Genomic DNA, 20,495 nt, shown 5'->3' with positions numbered 1-20,495 from the left:
TCACAGGGCTCCTAAGGGTCAGACCCTAAGGAGGACCCAAGTGATGGCCCCTTAGAACGGCGGTAAGATCACAAGGCTCCTGAGACAGGGCCGGAAGACCCAAGTGATGTCCCCTTAAGAAGGGTGTGCAGACCACAGGGTTCCCCAAGTGAATCCAGAGTCGTAACCCTCTTAACACCGCCGTGGGGATCACAGGACACCCCAAGGCAAGATCCAGGAATAAGCCTGAGATGAGCTTCTGCTGCTCATTGCTTCCCTTCACTTGACCTTAGGAAGATCCATGCGATTTGCCCATTGTCACCCAAAGAACTCAGGACCAGAGTGGGCAGAGGAAGGCATTTTATTACACTCCTCAAGAGAGCAGGTGTAGTGCTCCCTGGAACACTCACACTGATACAGCTGCAGGAGCAGGGGTAACCATTCCCTCCACTCCTGCTAGAGTTATGGTTAGGTTACAATCTTTATTTTTTACATAATGTTCCTAGATTATACAGTATATATAGGTAGGATAATAAGGATACAGAAGCAAAAGTGAAGTTAATTAGATTTTCCTTGTCTTAGTTTAGGATTAAACTACATTCTTTTACTTCCCCTACTTTCCCTCTTTAACATATGCAAATTCTGCAAATCAGTAGGCCTGGATTCTTGAGCAAGACCAGACCCTAGATAAGCTTGAACTGGTTCAAGCAGTTTGGCCTCTTTAATTCCCCTGACTGCTTTCTCAAAAAGCATGCGCATGTGTACAAGCCTCTGACCTCTCACCTGACCAACCTTGAGGCCAGGTTTCTGCTAAAGCTTGGGGTGGGGGATGGGGGGGGAAGTACACCTTTAGTTCTGTGGAAACAAAACTCCTCCCATTTCTTACAATATATTATTCCCACTACTAGAATGCAAAATAAAGCAAGAATCTCTGTCATCAAAACATCTATCCTTAGCTATCTATACTCTGAGAAGCAGCAAACCGACAACTTTACTTCAGACACTGCTTTAAACCCTTTCCCAAATTTGTCTTTTTAAGAATCATAAATAAGGAAACTTAACAAATAGGTTTTTATAGAATATTTATTTTATATTTTGGAGAATATTTTATATTTTATTTAATATAATTTATGTAATATATTTTATATAATATGTATTTTATAGAATACAGAATATTCATGAATATTCTACAGATAACAGTGAAGTTATCACTCAGTTTCTCCACATCCCTACAGATTTTAAGCCACTACCATACTCAGTAACACCTTAACTGAATGATTAAAAAAAGGGCAAAGTCAAAAAGCAGATAATTTTGTTACCTACTGGCAGCTCTGGAAAAAGACCTAAACCTAAAGATCTGAGAGTATTCAATTTAGCATAAAATTCGTTTTGTTCTGGGGTGTTGGGATTTTTATTTGGGGGAAAGGAAGTAAGAATGGAGAAGAGAGGTAAATTTCATTAAAAAGACCTCAGGCAAGAATAGGGCAAAAGGTCAAAGGGTTTTTCTCCTCTCCTCTCTTTACTTCAATTGTCTCTGAATCCCAGAGCTATTGGGATATTGGTCCTTTCTGTCTTTCTACAACTGCTATAAAGCCGAATGGCTGGCCTTATATATATTCCCTTTCTTTCCTTACATTCTCTAAAGGGAGGTAAGAGTTTTCAAAAAGGACCTTAGCAGCAAACTCAGGGGAATAAGGTTAAAAAAATTTTTTTAAACACAAAATTGATCTAACCAAAATCAGACAGCACAGTTTTCTAAGTTAATTTGCCTCTTGGCCTGTCCCTTCCAAGTGGCCAATCATCATGCTACTATCTTAGAAAACAGATTCATGTTTCTTCCTAGCTCTGACACAAATATCTTTTCCATTTCTCATACATTTCCAAGCTGGTAATCCTCTTAAACTCTCCCCTGGGGTCAATGCTTAGAGTCACCATTAGCAAGATTCAACTCACTGACTCAGGTTCAGACTGATCAGTCCTAAGACAGAAATGTTCACTCCAAAATCCACTGCAAGTTTATAATGCATGTAAGTATTCTGATACTTCAAGAATGTGTGACTTCATCACTTTGCTAAGAGGATATAAATACAAAGAATTAAACAATTCCTGTTCACAACGAGCTTACATGCTAATGGTGTCTCCCCATTAAACACAAATACATTAAAAAATGCCTCTCATAAATACAGAGTTAATACAAACATAGGCAAAATAGTTAAATACAAGGTGGTTTGGAAAGGAAGGCATGATCAGTTTCAGGGATCAGGAAAGGATTCATGTATAAGATAGTGCTTCAGCTGCATCTCGACAAAGAAACTCTATAAGCTGGAGGTAAGGGGGAGTGGAATGGACACCCCAGGAATGGGAGACAACTAACCCAAAGGGCAAGGGAGATGGAGCAGGGTGACTGAGGAACAGAGAGAAGGCTAGTTTGGCTGGATCTCCAAGTGTGGAAGAGGGAGTAATGTCCATTTAGGCTAGAAGGTAGGTTGGGAACAGGTTGGGTAGGGCTTTAAAAACTAAACAGGAGTTTGCATTTTATCGTAGAGGCAAAAGAAAGCTACTATAGCTGGTTGGATAATGGAGTCACCATGCAAATCTACACATAAGGAAATTACTTTGGCAGCAGAGTGTGAGTAGCTTTAGGCATGGAGAACAATTAAGAGGCTATTTCAATAATCTAAGTGAGAGGTGATGATTACCTGAATTATCATTATAGCCGTACAAGTGGAGAATGGGTCAGACGCAAGATGTTTGTTTTAAAGATAGAAATGGCAAAATTCGATATATGATTGGACATGGAAGGGAAAGTAAGGAGTCCAGAATAATGCCAACATTGATGACTGCAGTACCCCTGACAGAAATAGGAAAGTTTGAAAGAAGAAAGGATTTCAGGTGGAAAGATGATGAGTTCACTTTTGGCCATGTTAAGTTTCAGATGTCTCATAGACATCCGGTTAGAAATGTCCAATAGGTAACTGGTGATGCAAGACTAAAGCTCAGGGGAAAGACTTGGGCCTAGATATGTAGATCTGTAAGATATTTTGCATAGAGATGATAGTTACACCCATGGGAACTAGTGAGGTTACTGAGATGAAGGGTGAAGCAGAAGTAAAGAAGGCCTAGGGACAGAACCTCCCACCATCAATTTGGATCACAATGAACACCCTAAGAACTTGACAGTCTGTGAGAGTTCCTGTGGCAGAAAAAAGGATCACCTTGAATACAACATGGTGATAAGCATTCTTGAAATTAGACGAGCTGGACCTTAGATGACAAGCCAGTCTGTCACTGGGCACAATTCCAAAGCCTTTACAGTTTGGAAGGGCCTGTCAGAAAATTGTGTTCCATTGTAAGGTATAAGAGAGTTCTAGTGGAAGATAGATACACACAATTCCCAACAGTAAAGAGATAGTTACCAATGTTAGAAGGATAGGGCTATCATATCACAATGGATCTGTGATTTCATCAATGTGGATATTCCCACCAGGGAATAATGAAGATCACAATCCATGTGAATCTACTCATCCTGTGTGACTCTTGTCCATATTCATAAGTTCACCACGGGGATCCACAAATGCTGAGATCTTCCCAGAGTTCTGACATGGTAGAGATACCAGTGGAGTACATGAGACTGTTCATTAATTGTTCTTTTGCTAAATGACCAGCTCATTTTTTTCCAGTTGCATTTTTCTCTGATGACATCACACAATTTGTCACACATAATTCCTAATTTGTAATTCTGTCCTGCACCACCATAAGCCTCTCTATTGACCTTGGGGGTGATCCCCAATTTCAAATCTTGAAAAGCAGAAGTATTCCATGAAATCACAGCCATGTTACCAAATGAATACTGGTATTAAAGACAGGCTTCATTTTTGCAAGCACAAAATCAACACAAGTAGGATAAGGGAAATGGTCCACTGCAAGGGGTGGGGAACTTTGCATTAAATGTCTGTAATGCTGAAGATATACAGAGAATTAACATATCAGATAAGACAAAATGCCATTTCCCAAATAAAGAATCAAAGGATATGAACAGTTCTGAAAGGAATTGCAAACTGTTAAAGACTTACAAATAACTAGTAAGAAAAGCAAAAACTACTAAGGTTTCATTTCACTTCCAACGATTTAGTAAAAATGGGAACAGTCAACATTGGAGGGGCTATGGAAATACAGGCACACACTAATATACTACGGGCAGAACAATAAACTGGTCTAACCATTTTGGAATGTAATTTGGAAATATGTTTTTAAAAAGTGACTAAAAGTCACTCTTAGGTATTTAACCCAAGGAAGCCAAGGACTAAAAATAAATGTCCCATATTTCCAAAATATTTATAGCAGTACTTTCTTGCTGTAGGGAAGAACTGGAAACAAAGTAGATGCCCACTGATTTAGGAATGGTTAAACATAACATGGAATGGAATAAAATACTACTGCACTAAAGAAAACAACTTCTGTGAAGAATATGAAGACGTGTGGAAAGACATGAATGGATGCAAAGTGAAATAAAAATTCAAGCACTTAAAAGAAAATGCACAGAAGAGAACAGAAAGACATTCAGAAGGAAACAAATGGGACAGCTTTGAAATTAACATGGTTTATTTACTAGATACCCTTTTTAAAAAGCAAGCTTTATGTAATATATGCCTGGATTCACATAGAACCAATTTTTTCTGTTCTTCCGTAAATTTGGAAATGCCATTTTTTTTTCCTTTTGGTGCTTAAGTGCTGAACAAAAAAAAAATTTCTAATGTGAAGCAGGACCAGGACAACAACCTATACAATGATTATAATAATGTAAATGGAAACAACAAAATCAAAACCGAATGCTGCAAAATTATGATGACAAAAGTTTAGTTCCAAAGAGCTTCAAGGATTATAAATGTGAAACACTGGATATGATCTTTGGTTATTTTTGCTGAACTTATTTCTTTCCTTTATTGTTTTATAAGGGATAGCTCTCTGGGATGATTAAGAATAAAGGATACATTGGAAAATGAAATGGTATTTTAAAAAAAAAGATGGTCATTTGTTTCAGAAAGAAACTTGAGGTCATTAAAAACTTTGAGCAATTTCCCAAAGGCATTCCAACCCACTATTCTCCCATTCAATTTTGGGCCTAATGTCATTGGCTATTTGCAATGTCTATCCTAGATATATGTACTGATGGAAAAGTTCTATAATTTGTCCACCTAATTACATATCACAGTCTGAACAAAAAGGTAATCTCCAACCATTTTTTTTCCTTCTGTGGATATTCAGACCAAATTCTTTTGAGTGATTGAGTCCCCTTTAGGGAACTGCAATGTGCTAGTGCTGATGCAAAAACACAACGTCACCCTTAAACAGGAGAAAATGGAGGATCTCACCAATCTATAAGGAACCGTCTTCAACTTGGACTCTGCATAGAACTTTCTCCATAATACTGAGGAATACCTTTGGCGAACACATCTCCCTTAGAGGCAGTCAGGTCCAATGGGTAGCGCGTTGGACTTGGAGTTAGGAACACAAGTTCAAATTTAACCTCAGATATTTACCTGCTGTGTGACCCTGGACACGTCATTTAAGCTCTCTTGCCTCAGTTCCCTCATCCAAAAAATGGGGAAAAGAGTACTACTCATCTCACAGGGCTGCTGTGACAATCAAATGAAATGCAAAGCAAGCAATATATAAGTATAGTTACTTTTCTTAGAACTTTCTTGATATTACCATGGGGCTGAACAGTTACATGATGTAACATCTTTCAAGCTATCCTTAAATAATATTGGCATGTAAATGGGAGACACTTCATTAGAAGAGAACCTTTAAAGCAACAGCAATGATTTGTTCTACTGAATCAACTGCTTTTTATCATCAACAAATCCCATGTATGCTAGTGTCTAGTATTCTGTACACTCTTCAATGAACTGTGTTACTGTGAGGATCTGGTCTACTGTGAAATACCACTTGAAAAACCTTGCCTGTCCCTTTCTAATGCCCTAATCAGGGAAGCTTAAATATATGTCATCAGTTTCATAAGACTTTTATGTAGACGATAAAGCGAAGAGGGAGGGATCAAGCATCTCTGTGTGTCAGGCATTGTGTTAAGCTCTTTACAAATGTTATTTCATTTGATCCTCATAACAATCCTGTGAGGCAGGTGCTATTAGGATCCTTATTTTTACAGTTGAGAAAACTGAGGCAAGCCAAGGTAAAGTGGCTTGCCCAGGGTCATACTGTTATAAGTCTACCTGAGATCAAATTTTAACTTATGTGTGCCTCACTTCAGCATTCTATCCCCTATACCGCCTAGCTGCCTCTTCAGAAGACATATGGATCAGCAGTTGGTGATAGTATCACTTTTTTTTTTGGATGGCAAAAGGTTCAAAATTTTTTCCTCCCTCTTGCTTGCTCCCCTCTTTCATATGCATCAAGATAATCCCTCAGTGACCTCAGAATGACCCAGAATGACCTGATGTGCGCCTAGAGTCATTTTTTCCATCTTTGTTTTCTTCAGTGTCACTTCCAGTTCCTCAGGCAGCAGACACAGACTGGGATAGCTCCAAAGTGCTGCATATCTCACCAAAATTTCTTCAAACTTATTTTTCCTTCTACTAAGTCTTACTATTTTATGGGATGATATTGCTCATAATTTTTCCACCTCACTTCTCTATAAAATTTTACTAACAGGTTTATATTCTAAATTGATGTTACTCTTCCAACTGATGTCAAATCAGTCTGTTTGGCAAATCCAAGTGTTTGTGGCTGAAACAGTATCATTTTGGTCTCCTCGATGTGGCAACGGATCTGTTTAAAACGTATGCAATTGCTATAATTGATGCTGATGACCTTTTTTCCAATCATTTCCCATTTTAAAGTGTCAATATACTTAAAGAATTGCTTTCAATGAACAGTTATTTTCTCTTCCTTAATTCTAATTTTATGTTAATTTTTGTCCTCTGTTCTAACAAGTTGATGGTCTAACTATACAAAGAAAGCAGATTCAGGAAAAATTTCCACAACAGTAATAAGCTGTTTCCTGTCTGTCAAAACGTAATCTAATCTAATCAATTTCAATCTTTGTGGGACGATTTGGTCCTGTTCTGGAAAAGTGTCTTCTCTTTTCTCAAAGAAAGTATCGTAAGTATAATGCTTCTTTTTAGTCTATTGCTACTTTCAATTCCTTACTCATAACCACATTTTCCAACATTTTTTAACCATCTTCCTAATGCCCATCTTTGCACTGAAGACACCAAATATCAAAGAATACACTGATTTTTTATTTGAATAGTTTTTATCAAATTCTTCATAGAGTTTCTTTATCTTCTCATTCTTGGAAACTGATGTTGATATATAAGCTGCAATTATTTTAATAGTGGTCTTTTTGAAAATGCTATCATGAGCACTGTAAATAAATCAATACAAAGGCTCTCACTGAATTGAAAGTTAGAAAGGACTTCAGAAATCCTTTAAAACATTAATTGACCAAAAAATGGTTCAGAAGGGAACCCATTTTTCTTACTACTTTTTAAATAAAATATACAATTTAAAACTATATAATGAGTTCACAGGTCATTTTTTTAATGAACTTAGAAATGAAACACATTTTCAATATGTAAAGAACAAAAAAGAGGCCTGTTTATATGAACTTGTGCCTCCCCCATATTGTACTTGTTAAAGTAATTTTTTTGCACTCAACAAAATGGAAGAGGTATGGTTAAAGAACAGCTATTCTGAAAGATGGAGAATGGAAGGGCACATTGTGGTGGACTATAAGCTCAATATGAGTTAGCAGTCTGATGCCGAAAAAGCTAATGCATTCTTGAGCTGCATTAAGAAGGGCTGTTTCCAGGAATAAGGACATGACAGTCCCAAAGTACTATGCCTTTATCATCCCACCCAGAGGACGGTGTTCAGTTCTAGAAACCATAGTTTAATAATACTAACAAGCTGGATTGTACAGAGGAAAGATGAAAGGTCCAGACTAGAGTATATATCACATGAGAACTGACTGAAGGAACTATGTATCATATTGAGTCCACAAAAGAGAAGGCTCAAGAGGGACATGATATCTGACAAGTACTTCAAAGATTGTCATGTCATTAGAATTGTTGTGTTATATCCCTAAGCCAGAAACAATGGGTAGAAACTGTAAAGAGAAATATTAAGGGATTGATGTCAGGAAAAAGTTTTTTAACAATGAGAGTTACCCAAAAGGAGAATGGGCTTCTGGAGAGCTGGTAGGATCCCCCTCCTTGGAGCACTTTAAACAGAGGCTGGATAACCTGTATGTTACAATGGGGATCCCCTTCACATGTTGGCTATACATGACAGCCACTGAGGTCTCTACCAACTCTCAAATTCTGCAATTCAAAGATTCTTTGATTGTAAAAATTTGAGTTTTCCTGATTTCAGAAGTAAAATGATAAGTGAAAAAAGCACTAAGGAAGAGAAAAGTACTAGAAGCAGCAATCTGGTTAATCTGCAAACCAGAGAAACTGATCACAGAGAGACTATTCTACAAGTGGATGCCACACAGTATAAAGAGCACTGGACAGGGTAATAAGATCTGGGTTTTATTACTGACTCACTGTGCCACCTGGGGCAGGTCACTTTTGGATCTCAGTTTCCTCACTTGTAAAATCCAGGGGGGTTGACTTAAGAAAAAGTTAAAAACAATAAATACCAGGGGGCTGTGGAGAAACAAGCACATTATTGTACTGCTAAATGAAATACTGATGTCTTTTTGGAAGGCACTATATTGAAAGGTTCATACCCTTTAACTCAGTGAATGGTTCCACTACAAGGAGTGCATCCTAAGGATGTTCTTGTACAAAAATACCTACAGAACTTTTATTCATATTAAAGCAAAATAGCTATAAACCCTTTGTCTCCAAAGAGCAAGAAACAGAAAAACAATTATGGCTTATGGACATCATAGAATATTATTGTGCCATAACAAATGGGCATAATATGGTAAGATAATTGAATTGATGAAGAGTGAGGAAAGGAAAATCAGAATAGATACAATGACTAAAATACTTCAAGAAACACTTGTCATTTCATGAATGTTGGGAGCCCCTCCACCAACACAGGTGGGTCAATTCAGTAGTTAGTTTTTAAGAGTCGTCGTAAATCAAAAAGTCATCATATCCTGTAGCCAACCTGGTGATAAGCCTATCCAACCTGGTTAGGCTGGTCCTCAGACAACGTACCAGGCTCATACATGAAATCGTTCAAGTTTGATAGACTTTATAGAAGTTTATGCTCTATTGGCACAGCCTTCATCACCATGCAACAATAAGGTAGTAAGAGTATGACACTAGTAGAGGACCCTGACTACAACACTAAGAGATATAGATATAGGAAAAGATATATTTATAACCATGAAATCTAAAAGAATGTGGAAGAGTTTAGAAAGGGAAAAAGCAAAGAGAATGGTGTTATTGTTACATACATCACTAAATAAGAATTTGACAATTTCATGCATGATCAATCTTTTGTTCGAATTTGTTTTTGCTGATGCTGATGTTTTTGCTGATAGCTAGTAAATTTGGAATAAAATTTTAAAATAATAAAACAAAGGTTAAGACAATTATTTCCAAGGTCCAGTCTCTTTCTAAAATCCTATACATGAAAAAAGCCTTTATTAAGTGGCTACCATATGCCAAGCACTACACTAAGCAATGGAGACAGTACCTGCTCTCAAGAAATTCACACTATACTTGATAACCCTATAATTTTTTTTTATTTGTAAATTTTTTTGTAATTTTAAATACAAAAGAAAAAAGAAAAAAAAGCACTGCCATGTGCACAGCAGAACATAAGAGAGGATTCAAAATATACAGCAATAAATTTCCATTTCAAGAAAGCCTATATAATAAATACTACACATTCTATTGATATCTTATAATTCTTTCAGGGCAAATTTGTATGTACTAACAAACCAGTGAGCAATACTGGCCTACATTTTCAATTAAAATTTCCTTTCTGCTATCGATAGTAGGGTTCCCAAGACTATTCCCCCAAATCTTCTCCAATTACAGATTTAGGAGAGAATTCACGCTATTTTTTAAGAACTTTGCTTTGAGAAATTAGCCTACTTCATGGTTGGAATGGAGAAAATGGAGAGTAAGATACTAGTGGGAGGTAGGGAAGGGAGAACATCTATCCTTCCTGTACTTTTCTACTTCCTATTTGCTTAGCATGTTATATCCCCAAACCTTCTTCAACTATTTAGGAGCGATTTTAAGTATTTTTTCCATTAAAATAACATTTTGTAGTAAGAAGCTCTTTCAATAGGATCTATAAAGGTTGTTCGTCTTTTGTTTCAAAGAGAACCAATGACATCACAGGGTCTTGACTTGCATAATTTAAGTGAGGCAGAGTTGCACAAAGTGGTCAGCCTCTTCCAGAGTCATCAAAGTCCAGTGGCAAGACAAAAGTCAGGATGACTGTTGATGGCTCAGGATGCAGTGGATGCCCTTGGCATCTTTGATGTCTGACCAAGCTCTAAGCGCTCTACAGTGCCTGCTTCAGCCACTTTTCATGGCCATTAAAACAAATTGTTCTCATCTACCCATTCTGCCAGAGGGAGTCTTTGTATGCTTGGAGTAGACATACTTACCTGACATACACAGGTTTGAGGCCTATTGGTTACTATCATCCTGGTTTAGCTCATCTGCAGAGACAGTTTTAGTAGCATGTGGAGGCAGGGAAACTACAGCTTCTCGGAGCTACAAAGAGTTGTGTGAAAGGCAGACACCAACAGTGGATGAGCAGCCCTGAAAATGGCTTGGCAAGTCCTCACACCAGAGGTGCTAGTTTTCCCTGATCCATACACCCCTCTCAAAAAGGTAATTTGATATCCATACATAAAAGGAAGTCAAACTGAGCAGAAGTGGGGAAAACGATGTATTAGAAGAGCCTAAGCAATGACATCAGAACCTGTCCATAGGGTAGTTTTAAAAGTAGACTGTGTACATTTAGAACCAGTGATTTTCAAGGGCCCTAAGCAAAATTTTCTTTGATCCTTCTGTTTCCTACCTCCTGGCCCTGTATCCCCCATACACCATGCCTGTGTTCTCATGCTGTCATATGGCTATCTTAAATGCTCCTCCTCTAAACATCCAGGTTTATACTTTCCCAAATTCACAGTGCCCCAAAATTACCTTTCCTCTAGTTCCTAACTCCTGCTCACACAATGGTTTGGATCTTAGGTAGGTGTCACGTTATAAGAACACAGCATTATAGAAAGAATACTAGATTTGAAATCAAAAGTCCTAGATTCAAATCACATAATCTCTCAGTTTCTTCATCTGTATAACGAAGGGCCACAAATTCAGCTCTAAACCCCATTTTGTGAATAAACTAATTCATACTAAAATATGGGCAAGTGGAAAATATAACACCCTCTCTCAGGACTGTGCATTTTAAAAGAACACAACCAAATCTCTAATTGGGAGAATATGTAGGAGTCTTCTTGTGTCCCAACCTTATCTACTTCAGGATGCTCCTTCCCTCACCCTCAATAACAGGGGTCACTGTTGCTACCTGGTTTATTATTCAGATTCACAGTACTTCTGCTTTACAGGTAACAAGCTACCATGTTGTAACTCACAGCATTTCTAGGATTAGGTAATTTAGAAGTGCTATGTAGTACCACCCAAATATACCTAGCTCACGCTTTTGATTAAACACAAATCTCAGCTGATGGAGAAGCACTCTCTAAATTCCATCCAGTACATAGGCTTTACTTGGATTGAAAATGCTCTAAGTTTTCATGTTTCTCACTTTCACTTAAAACTCAGAAACACGACACGGGCAAAATAACTTTGTTCTCGCTGATTTGTCACAGAGAAAGTTTTGCTTTTCACAATGGGAAAACATAGCCTTTCTAGTTGAGGGCTATGATGGCAGAACTGGTATTACTATCAAGTCCCCTTGGAAATAAGTGAATGAATGAAAAACATTAAGCACTTACTAATCTGCCAAGCACCATTATAAGTGCTAGAGATACAAAAACTGAGAACCCCAAGATGGGAGTTCAAGAACTAAGCGGGACTAAGTCCTTCAGGGCCATGGTCTCTGGAGGGCCAGTAGGTCTTGCGCTAGTTATAGTAAGCTATACGAGTTTATGCCCACTGGATTCACCCATCACGACAAAAGGGTCCCAGAAGTTTGTCTAAGAAAAGACACTGACCTTGCATTCTGGCCCTTACACTAATATTCACTCTCATTAGTTCCATTTAATTACTTGTTTCCCCAAATCACTTAGGTCATTTGGACTTTAGAAGCTGTCAACAAGATACTATTGCTCAATTAAGAATGAATTCTCTGGAAACTGTGACTTTCCATCACTGGATTTTTTAATTGGAAAGGGACCTTAGATCCAATCTACTTCCTACTGAAGAGGGAAAATGTATATTATGGAATCATGCAGCATTGAAGCTAGAAGTAACCTTAAAGATCATCTAGTCCAAAATCCTCATTTCAAAGACTACAGGAATTGAGTAATTTGCTGAAGGTAACAGAGCTAATTAGTAGCAGAGTCTAAAACATATTCCTCCAGACAAAATTCTAGTCCAGTGTTCTTTCTACTACACTATCATTTGATGCATTCTTCCGGATCTCACAGGCAACGGATGACAAAATATGGTCCACTGACTGACTAATGATAATCATGAGGTAGTCCCTAGGCTGCTTCAGACCTATCACAGTAGGTTCTCCAATATTTGTCAACTGGTCTCAGGTACATTTCACACAATCTATGATACCATCATAGGTATCATATTATCTCAATGTAGTTTACCAAGACTGTTTTATCTAAACAAAGATTCCATAAGTCTGTTGTATTTTTCTAGTGGCAAGTTAAGTGCCTCCATGACATGAAAATTATGAAAAACACTGCAAATAGCAGCAACAGAAGCCCATTTATTCCACTCTATTTCCTTCCATGTATATGACCTTAGGCCTCAGTTTAAAATGGACATTAAGAGCTAATCTTTTTTGAATTATCATAGCTTTCTTCAGGGGGTTAACCTATAAACATTACCCATGCCTTGTAAGAAATTATAGTGAGTATCCAGAGTCATAGCACTACTGAAACAGTAAATAAGGGGATGTGATAATAGTTTCACAATACTAGTGTCACACAGGTAATAAAACGGATGCATATGAAGTGCTAGGAGATGGCCATAAAGATCCTAATGAAAGAAAAAAAGTGACCTCAAGAATTGGAATATGTCTTCCATCAAGTTGCTGGCTCAACAAACCAACCTTTAATTTGTCATGCTTAACCCCATTAGAAATAAATAATGGGGGTAGCTAGGTGGCACAGTGAGTAGAGCATTGGCCCTGGAGTTAGGAGGACCTGAGTTCAAATCTGGCCTCAGACACTTGACACACTTACTAGCTGTGTGACCTTGGGCAAGTCACTTGTCCCCAATTGCCCCGCCTTCCCCCCTGCCAAAAAAAAAAAATAATGTATTGTGCCTTTATCCATTCTTCCCAAACAGAACTCCATTACACCTGAGTCACTGTACTGTAGAAAATGAAGTTTTAGGGACTGAGATATGCTTATAGATGTTTAACAATCAGCTCTCCAAGGGAAAAGTTTAATCTGTATTATTAATATTTTTCCCATCATTTTATTAACTCTAGCCCATCAACAAAATAAATCAAGTCCTGGTTTGTAGCATTTACTGATATCGGAGGACTGATATATAACATATAGCCCACAAGAACTGGCTCCAGAACACTCAAACTAATGTAGAATCATAGGCATTTAGAACTAGAAGGCCATCTAATGGAAAAGGGCAGAGCAGTACAAAATGGAATCTTGCCAATTTTTCAGTCCTTTAGACTTAGTAGTGATACTCTCCTCTGGAAGTTTGCTCTTTACTATGCTCCCTTTAAAGATTATCTAAATCCTACCTCCTTCAGAGCTTGCTTTCAAAGTTCAGTCTGTATTGCAAATTTGTTTCTGTCTTTGACCTTCTCAGGGTATGTGCCCAGTAGTAGGGTTGTTGTGTCAAAGGGCAAAATGACTGGACTATTTCATAGTTCAACCAACAGTGAAGTACTTATTTTTCCATAAGCCCTAATTTCCTTTTTTCCCCATCTTAGCCAATTTGCTGAGATTGAAGTGAAACTTCAAAATTGTTTTAATTTACATTTCTTTTATTAATTATTCAGAACACGTTAATCATGTAATTGTTACTTTAAATTTTTTTGGAAAAATCAATCTCTTTTTAATCTTTGTAAAAAGAAATGGTTTGCTGGATAGGATAAAGGGACAGAAACAGTCAATAATGAAGGTAATCTTTAAAAAAAGTTATTTTATCCTTTGACCATTTTCTCTACTGGGGAATGGCTTCTCATCTTATATTTGGATCAATTCTGCGTATTGTAAATGCATTTCTTTCAAGCCTTTTTTTTTTTTCAATTCCACACTAATTTTGAAGGCATTAACTCCAATGTTTAGGATAGCAAAAAGGCCAAAACCTTAAGATTTAGTGATGTAAGAGTGATGTGAGACCCCAGATTTCATCCAGTTTACACATATCACTTCACAGATGTGGGATGAGGCCAGTAGAAAAAGTAAAGTGACTTGTTCAAAGTCATACACATACAAGAAACAAAGCTGGGACTAGAACCCAGATCATCTCACACCAAATTCATCATTCTTTTCCACTATATCATACTGCCTTTGATTGCCGAGACCAGTTAAGTTTTCAGTTTTCTTTTCTCATTTTACATATATATATATATATATATATATATACACACACACACACACACCTATTTGTACGTATAATTTCATAAAATGGCTTTAATTTCTGTTCCCTCTACCCCAATGATTGCCAAAGATGCCAGTCAAAACCTCCCCTAATGCTCATTCTGTTCACAATTCTAAAACACTACCTTTTTTCTAGGGTACTGGTCAATCATGACATAGTGCCTTATATATGTATCTCATGGAAAATTAATCACAGTGCCTTTCACCTAACAAGTACTTAATGGAAGCCTGTGAAATGGGGGTTAGAGGAGAAAAGAACAGTGTGGGAATTTTCTTCAAAGCACTGTGACACTAACAAAGGTGTTTTTCTTACCATCTGACTTGATGCAGTAAAATAAGACTGAAATCACAAAGAAGCACAATAACTTAGAATAACATACTTGTATAGTATATAGCATGCTTTCCACAGATATATTTCCTACATGCCTAATGTATATGGTAGAAAACTCAGCTGAAGAAATTAAATGAAATGAACAGAATATAAGATGTTTTATATATCACTGAATGGGATACAAAAATGAATAAATTTACTGCCAACAAGGAGCTTATGATCTAGTAGGAAGTTCACACATCCCTCCTCATTCCCCTCCCCCAAAATACAGAGAACTTAAGTGAATAAGGAACAAGACAAGGTGCTACAACAAAAGGTTTCCCAAAGGAGGGGTTGCTGTTAATAGACTGCAATTGGAAAGTTGGAGGAGAGAGAATGAGTGTTGTGGCAAGAACACTGAATTTGGAGAAGTAAATCACCACTCTTATTTATAATAATTAAATGACTTTGGACAAGTTATTCAAACTCTTCAAGCCTCAAATTCCTCATCTACGATTGATTAGCTAAAAAGTATATATTAAACATCTATGTGCTGAGCATTGTCCTAGGAGCCAGGGATACAAATTCAAAAAAGAAACAGTTCCTGACCTCAAGGAGCTTAAATTCTATCAGAAGAGACAGCATGTACACTTATGTAAATACAAACCATATGTACAGTTTACAAACAGAACTTCTGGGGACAAGGGCACTAGCTGCCAAGGTTATTACAAAAGGTTTCATGTAGAAAATGGCATTTAAGCTAAGCTCTGAAGGGAGGTGAGGATTCTAAAGGGTGCTAAAGGAAATGTACTGCAAGCATGAGGGGCAGCCTATGCAAAGACATGATGAAAAGGAGATGGAATGCTATGCATGAGGAATATTAGCAAGCAGCTCTATTTGTGGGAGTAATGTGCTGTAAGACTGGAAAGGTAAGCTGAAGCCAGATTTTAAAGGGCTTTAAAAAACAAAGGAATTTGCACATGATCCTAGAAGCAAGGGACCACTAGAGCTTTTTGTGAAGGGGAATGACAATTGGAGTTTCATAGATTATCATTTTGGCAACTTTGTGTAGAATGGACTGAAGAGGAGAGGGGCAGTGAGACCAATTAAGAGACTAGTGCAATAGTCCAAGCAAGAGGTACTAAAGACTTTAAGTAGTGTGAAGACTGTATGATTAGAAAAAAGGGGACAGAAATAAGAGATGTTGCAGAAGAAGAATAACTAAAACTTGGGAATTGATTGAATTAGTTTAAAGAAAATGACTCATAAACTAAGGGGATTGAACTAAATCATCTCTAAGGTTCCTATCTGCTATAGATATTAAGATCCTAAACATGATGATTCGATTCCTAGAACACATTCAAATATTAATGAACACTATCATATTAAATAAAAACTTATGTGATTAGTAACTTAATTTTCTTGTTTACTTATAATATATTTATACTTTACTATACATACAGTATATATTGTATAATTTATACTATAGTATATATTTAGTATATATACTATATATTACTATATATAAAGTATATTTATATTTTAGAATGTGTGTACTATAAGAATATACAGGTATATCATTTACAATTAAATAATTGAATATAGTGCTGTAAGTTATTTGTAGAAAAACTAGACAAAAGGCTATTATTGGTCAGGAAGCCAAACCCTATCATAATATTACTTATGTTGGGAATTTTATTTTATTCATAATACAATTTCAAGGAACATAATTTTCCTTAAGTGTAATGCTTATATTAATTGTACCATTCAAAGAACTATAAATCATATAGAACATTTTTAGTCAAAAGAAACGTGTAAGCATTCATCAAAAGATAATTTGCTTAAGACATCCTAAATTTTTTTGGTAATATGATGGCAATACAACTGACTTAATTTTCATGAAATAGCAAACCATATGCTGAAATGGCACCCTAAATGGCACAGATCCAGCAATTAGGTGCTCAACAAATATATCTGACTTGAAACCTACAAAGTCAATAATTGGCACAATTTAAATCCCAAATCACAGGATTTTGTCAGACTAGATAAAGACTTCTAAGTAAACAAACTATCATCTTTTTTTCAAAGGGCTTTTTCTCACAAATGTTTTGGAGTAGTCTAAAAAAAAAAGAGATAATGATGCTAATAATCAGGACATCGATTTTTAAAATTATAATTTTTCCCTTCACATGAAAAAGAGGTCAGGGAAGATTTCTGCAGTAAGTTTCAAACATGATGCTATACACCAGACCTCAAAATTAGTTTCCTATGCCTACGGAAAAACTATGAGAAAACAGCACTTGATGGAGACATTTTATGATATCTTAAGGATAAAAAACTATTGTACATTTTAAGGAGGGAAGAAATGTAAGATATCTACATTTTTTGTTTTCGCAAAATATCAAAATTATACAAAACAGTAAAAACCAGAAGCTGATTCCTATTATGCGACAAGAGAAGTTCTTGTTATGTCCTAAACTTTCCTTTAGACTTCCAAGCATTCTAAATGCAGAAATGAAAAAAATCAATGCTTAATGTTACAACAGGGAAAGATAAACCAGAAAGTGGCGAATTTAATCTTGACCAATAACTTCCAACCAAGTGGCTTTATACCTATACACAGCTTTTACTGATCTAGACACTCTTTGACAGCAGATGAAACTCCTGCAAACTGAATAGATTTACTATCTTCCTCTGTCGGTTACATGCCCCTCCCACAGTACCACATTAATATTCACAGAGAAAAATAATTTAAAATAACTTACAGCATCTTAAAGCGCTTAGTACCTCAGGTGTGTTACCTCTCTACAAGATTCAAAAAGAGGTTAGATGGTTTACCAAAGTTAAATAAAGCAAGAAAAAGCACTCTGAAGTTAGTGACTTCACATCAGTCCAGAGCTGCGACCAGGTGACCATTGTTTGCTAATCTTTTTCTGTTTGCTGTGTCATCAATTTTCCCCACTCATGCTTGCATACAATGATCACTAAGTTTTAGGCAAATTATATTTAGATTTCTATGCTCATATTTCTGCTCAGGATAAATAATGTTTAATTTTACAACCAAAACCTATTTACCAAGCCTAAAAATTCGGCTGAACTGTATCAGAGGACTCCAAGTTATACAATTCTTAACCCATCACTACATTAAAAAAGATGACATTTTGAAAATTATGACATTTATTGAAGGAAATCACTAAAAAGTACTATTTTGGATGGTTAATCCTTTAGGTAAATGTCACCCTGCTTCTATTCCTCTAACCTGGCACTAATCTATTCATTAAGATTTGGGAAAAAAAATGTGTTATCGGCTTTAGAAAACCATTCTAAAATTAATGGACACCATTAGTTTCCCCCACCCTCTCAGATTCTCAGCTCAGAGTTAAATAGCCTCCTTACCACAAACCCCTATAGAGCATCACCCTGATCCTCCTGTGTTAAGTCACTAATAATGTTGGGGCACTGGAAATACAGTAGGTATGTCTATGGCTGCTACTAGCTTGATCGGTTTAAGAACAACTCCTCCTACACTATAAGCCCACAGAGGAGAGATAACTGGCAGGTAGAGAGATTCAGGATGTAAACTAGAGTAGGTTCCACGAAGTTAGGGTTGACAACACTGGGTCAAATAGTTGGGGGAGGGGAGTGTTACTAAGAGTGTGGGTGAGGTGAAGAGGGAGGGGGTAAGCGACAAATGGGGGAAGGGACAAGGGGAGAAAAGGTGGGAAAAGAGGGAGGGGAAGAGAGGAAGAGGAAAAGGGGGAGAGAGGGAGGAAAGGGAGAGAAATTGGGGAAAGGAGACAGGGAGAAAGAAAAAGAAGGGAGCTATAGAGAGCAAGTGAGGGGGGAGCACCGGGATCTCGAGCCAAGGGATGGCAAAGACCAGGCTGGTGCCAAGCCAGGGGGCGCGGCGGGGTCTATGGAAGGGGCCGGGAAACCCGAGGGCAGTTAGCTGCAGGGAGGGGGGAGTCCCCTTGGGCCGCGACTAAAGGGTGCTGCCGGAGGGAGTACACGGCGCTCCGCTCCGGACCCGCAGCAGCGCTGGCGGCCTCCGGCCCTAAATACCTGGAACTGCAGCAGCTTTTCTGTCTGCTCCTGGGTTAAGTCCCGCTCCTCAGGCGCCGCCATTTTGCCGCCGCCTCTACGCCTCTGACCCGTCCGCACCGTCACCCGCCGGAAATGACCTCATCCGTACCCGCTTCCGGTCCCGCACAGCCACCGCGGGCCGTCTAGTCCCGGGCTCGCGAGTCTGCAGCGGCAACCTAAAGCTGCTGGGGGCGGCTGCAGAAGGCCGCCTCACGAAGGCACGCCCCTTACACTTCCGGAAATTCCCGAAGGCCTTCGGGAAGCCCACGTGACTGCTTTACTAAAAGGAGGCTCTATGCCTTACCCCAATCACCCGAATGGACCTCAGGTGATTCCGGAAGTTCCCGAGTTCTGGGCTGATCCCGGATGCCGTCTAAGGACCGGAAGTCACGAAAGCAGGAGGCGCCCTTTTTTTGCTTCGAAGGCTCTTATACCACGTGTGTGCACCCGGACCTCTTTGGAAGGCGGTGGGGTCGGCCTCGCACTGCAGCCCCGCCGGCTCATGTGACCTCCCCAGACCTATTCCTCCCCTGTAGAAGGAAGACACTAGCCTTAACTCATACGTAAGAGTCAGAAGATAAGCTTTAGAATTGCGACCTCGACCCTTGAAAGTGTGACCCATGCATCGCACTCTGGGTTGGGGGGGGAGGGGAAAGCCTTCCGTTGTCTTATGTGTGAAATAGGCATAGTGACCCTTGCATTCCCCACATTTCTTATATGGCTGTGAAGCGGAGGCTTCTTGCAAACTTTAAATTTCTCGTAAAGTGGGTGTACATCCTGCCCCAAAGCAGCGTCTTCAACCTCCACAACTCCTTCCATCTCCCTGGCTGAGCATTTATCTCTCCTTCCCCACTCTGGCTTTCTCCAGTTCTCCATCCTCCTGGTCCATCCTATATGACTCCTTCCTGCCTCTGCCCTACCCCCACCTCTGGCCTTCCCCTCTGGGTCTTCACTCCTTTTTGCCTTGAGAATCCTGATTTTGTTCAGTTGTTTCAGTCGGTCACGTCTGACTCTTCGATTCTTCACGACCCCATTTGGGGTTTTCTCAGCAAAGATACTGGAGTGGTTTGCCCTTTCCTTCTCCAGAATCCTGGATTTATCCCAATTTATCCTTCCCTTCCTTCTAATATCAACTTTCAGCCACTCTTCCGTGCCCCCAGCCCCTCCCAATTTATCAAGCTATACAGGAACACAGACTCAGAATTGAAAAAGAATAGGTCATCTAATCTAACTTCCACTTTGAGTAAATCCCTCTACAAAACAAAATTTGCCTACTATTTATTAAGCATATGCTATCTACAAGAGACCTTACCAGTTACTGGAGATGCCAAGACAAGAATA

The 20,495-nt window shown here is 38.3% G+C and overlaps 1 protein-coding gene across 2 annotated transcripts in view; it reads right to left on the bottom strand.

Moving 5' to 3' along the window:
* Positions 1–19,290, bottom strand: part of FAF2 (Fas associated factor family member 2) — a 97,113-nt gene extending 77,823 nt beyond the window's left edge. The window contains exon 1 of one of the 2 annotated variants that reach the window (XM_036749334.1): positions 19,134–19,290. In XM_036749334.1, coding sequence (XP_036605229.1) covers positions 19,134–19,196 — 63 coding nt within the window. In that variant the 5' untranslated portion in view covers positions 19,197–19,290. The remainder of the gene's footprint in view (positions 1–19,133) is intronic. The other variant, XM_036749333.1, reaches the window with a different exon arrangement.
* Positions 19,291–20,495: the final 1,205 nt, after the last annotated feature.

The sequence above is a fragment of the Trichosurus vulpecula genome, chromosome 3 (genome assembly GCF_011100635.1).
Source record: "Trichosurus vulpecula isolate mTriVul1 chromosome 3, mTriVul1.pri, whole genome shotgun sequence".
Classification (NCBI taxonomy): Eukaryota; Metazoa; Chordata; class Mammalia; order Diprotodontia; family Phalangeridae; genus Trichosurus; species Trichosurus vulpecula.
The sequence above is the reverse complement of the archived record's forward strand: the minus strand, read 5'-3'. Positions and strand labels throughout refer to the sequence as shown.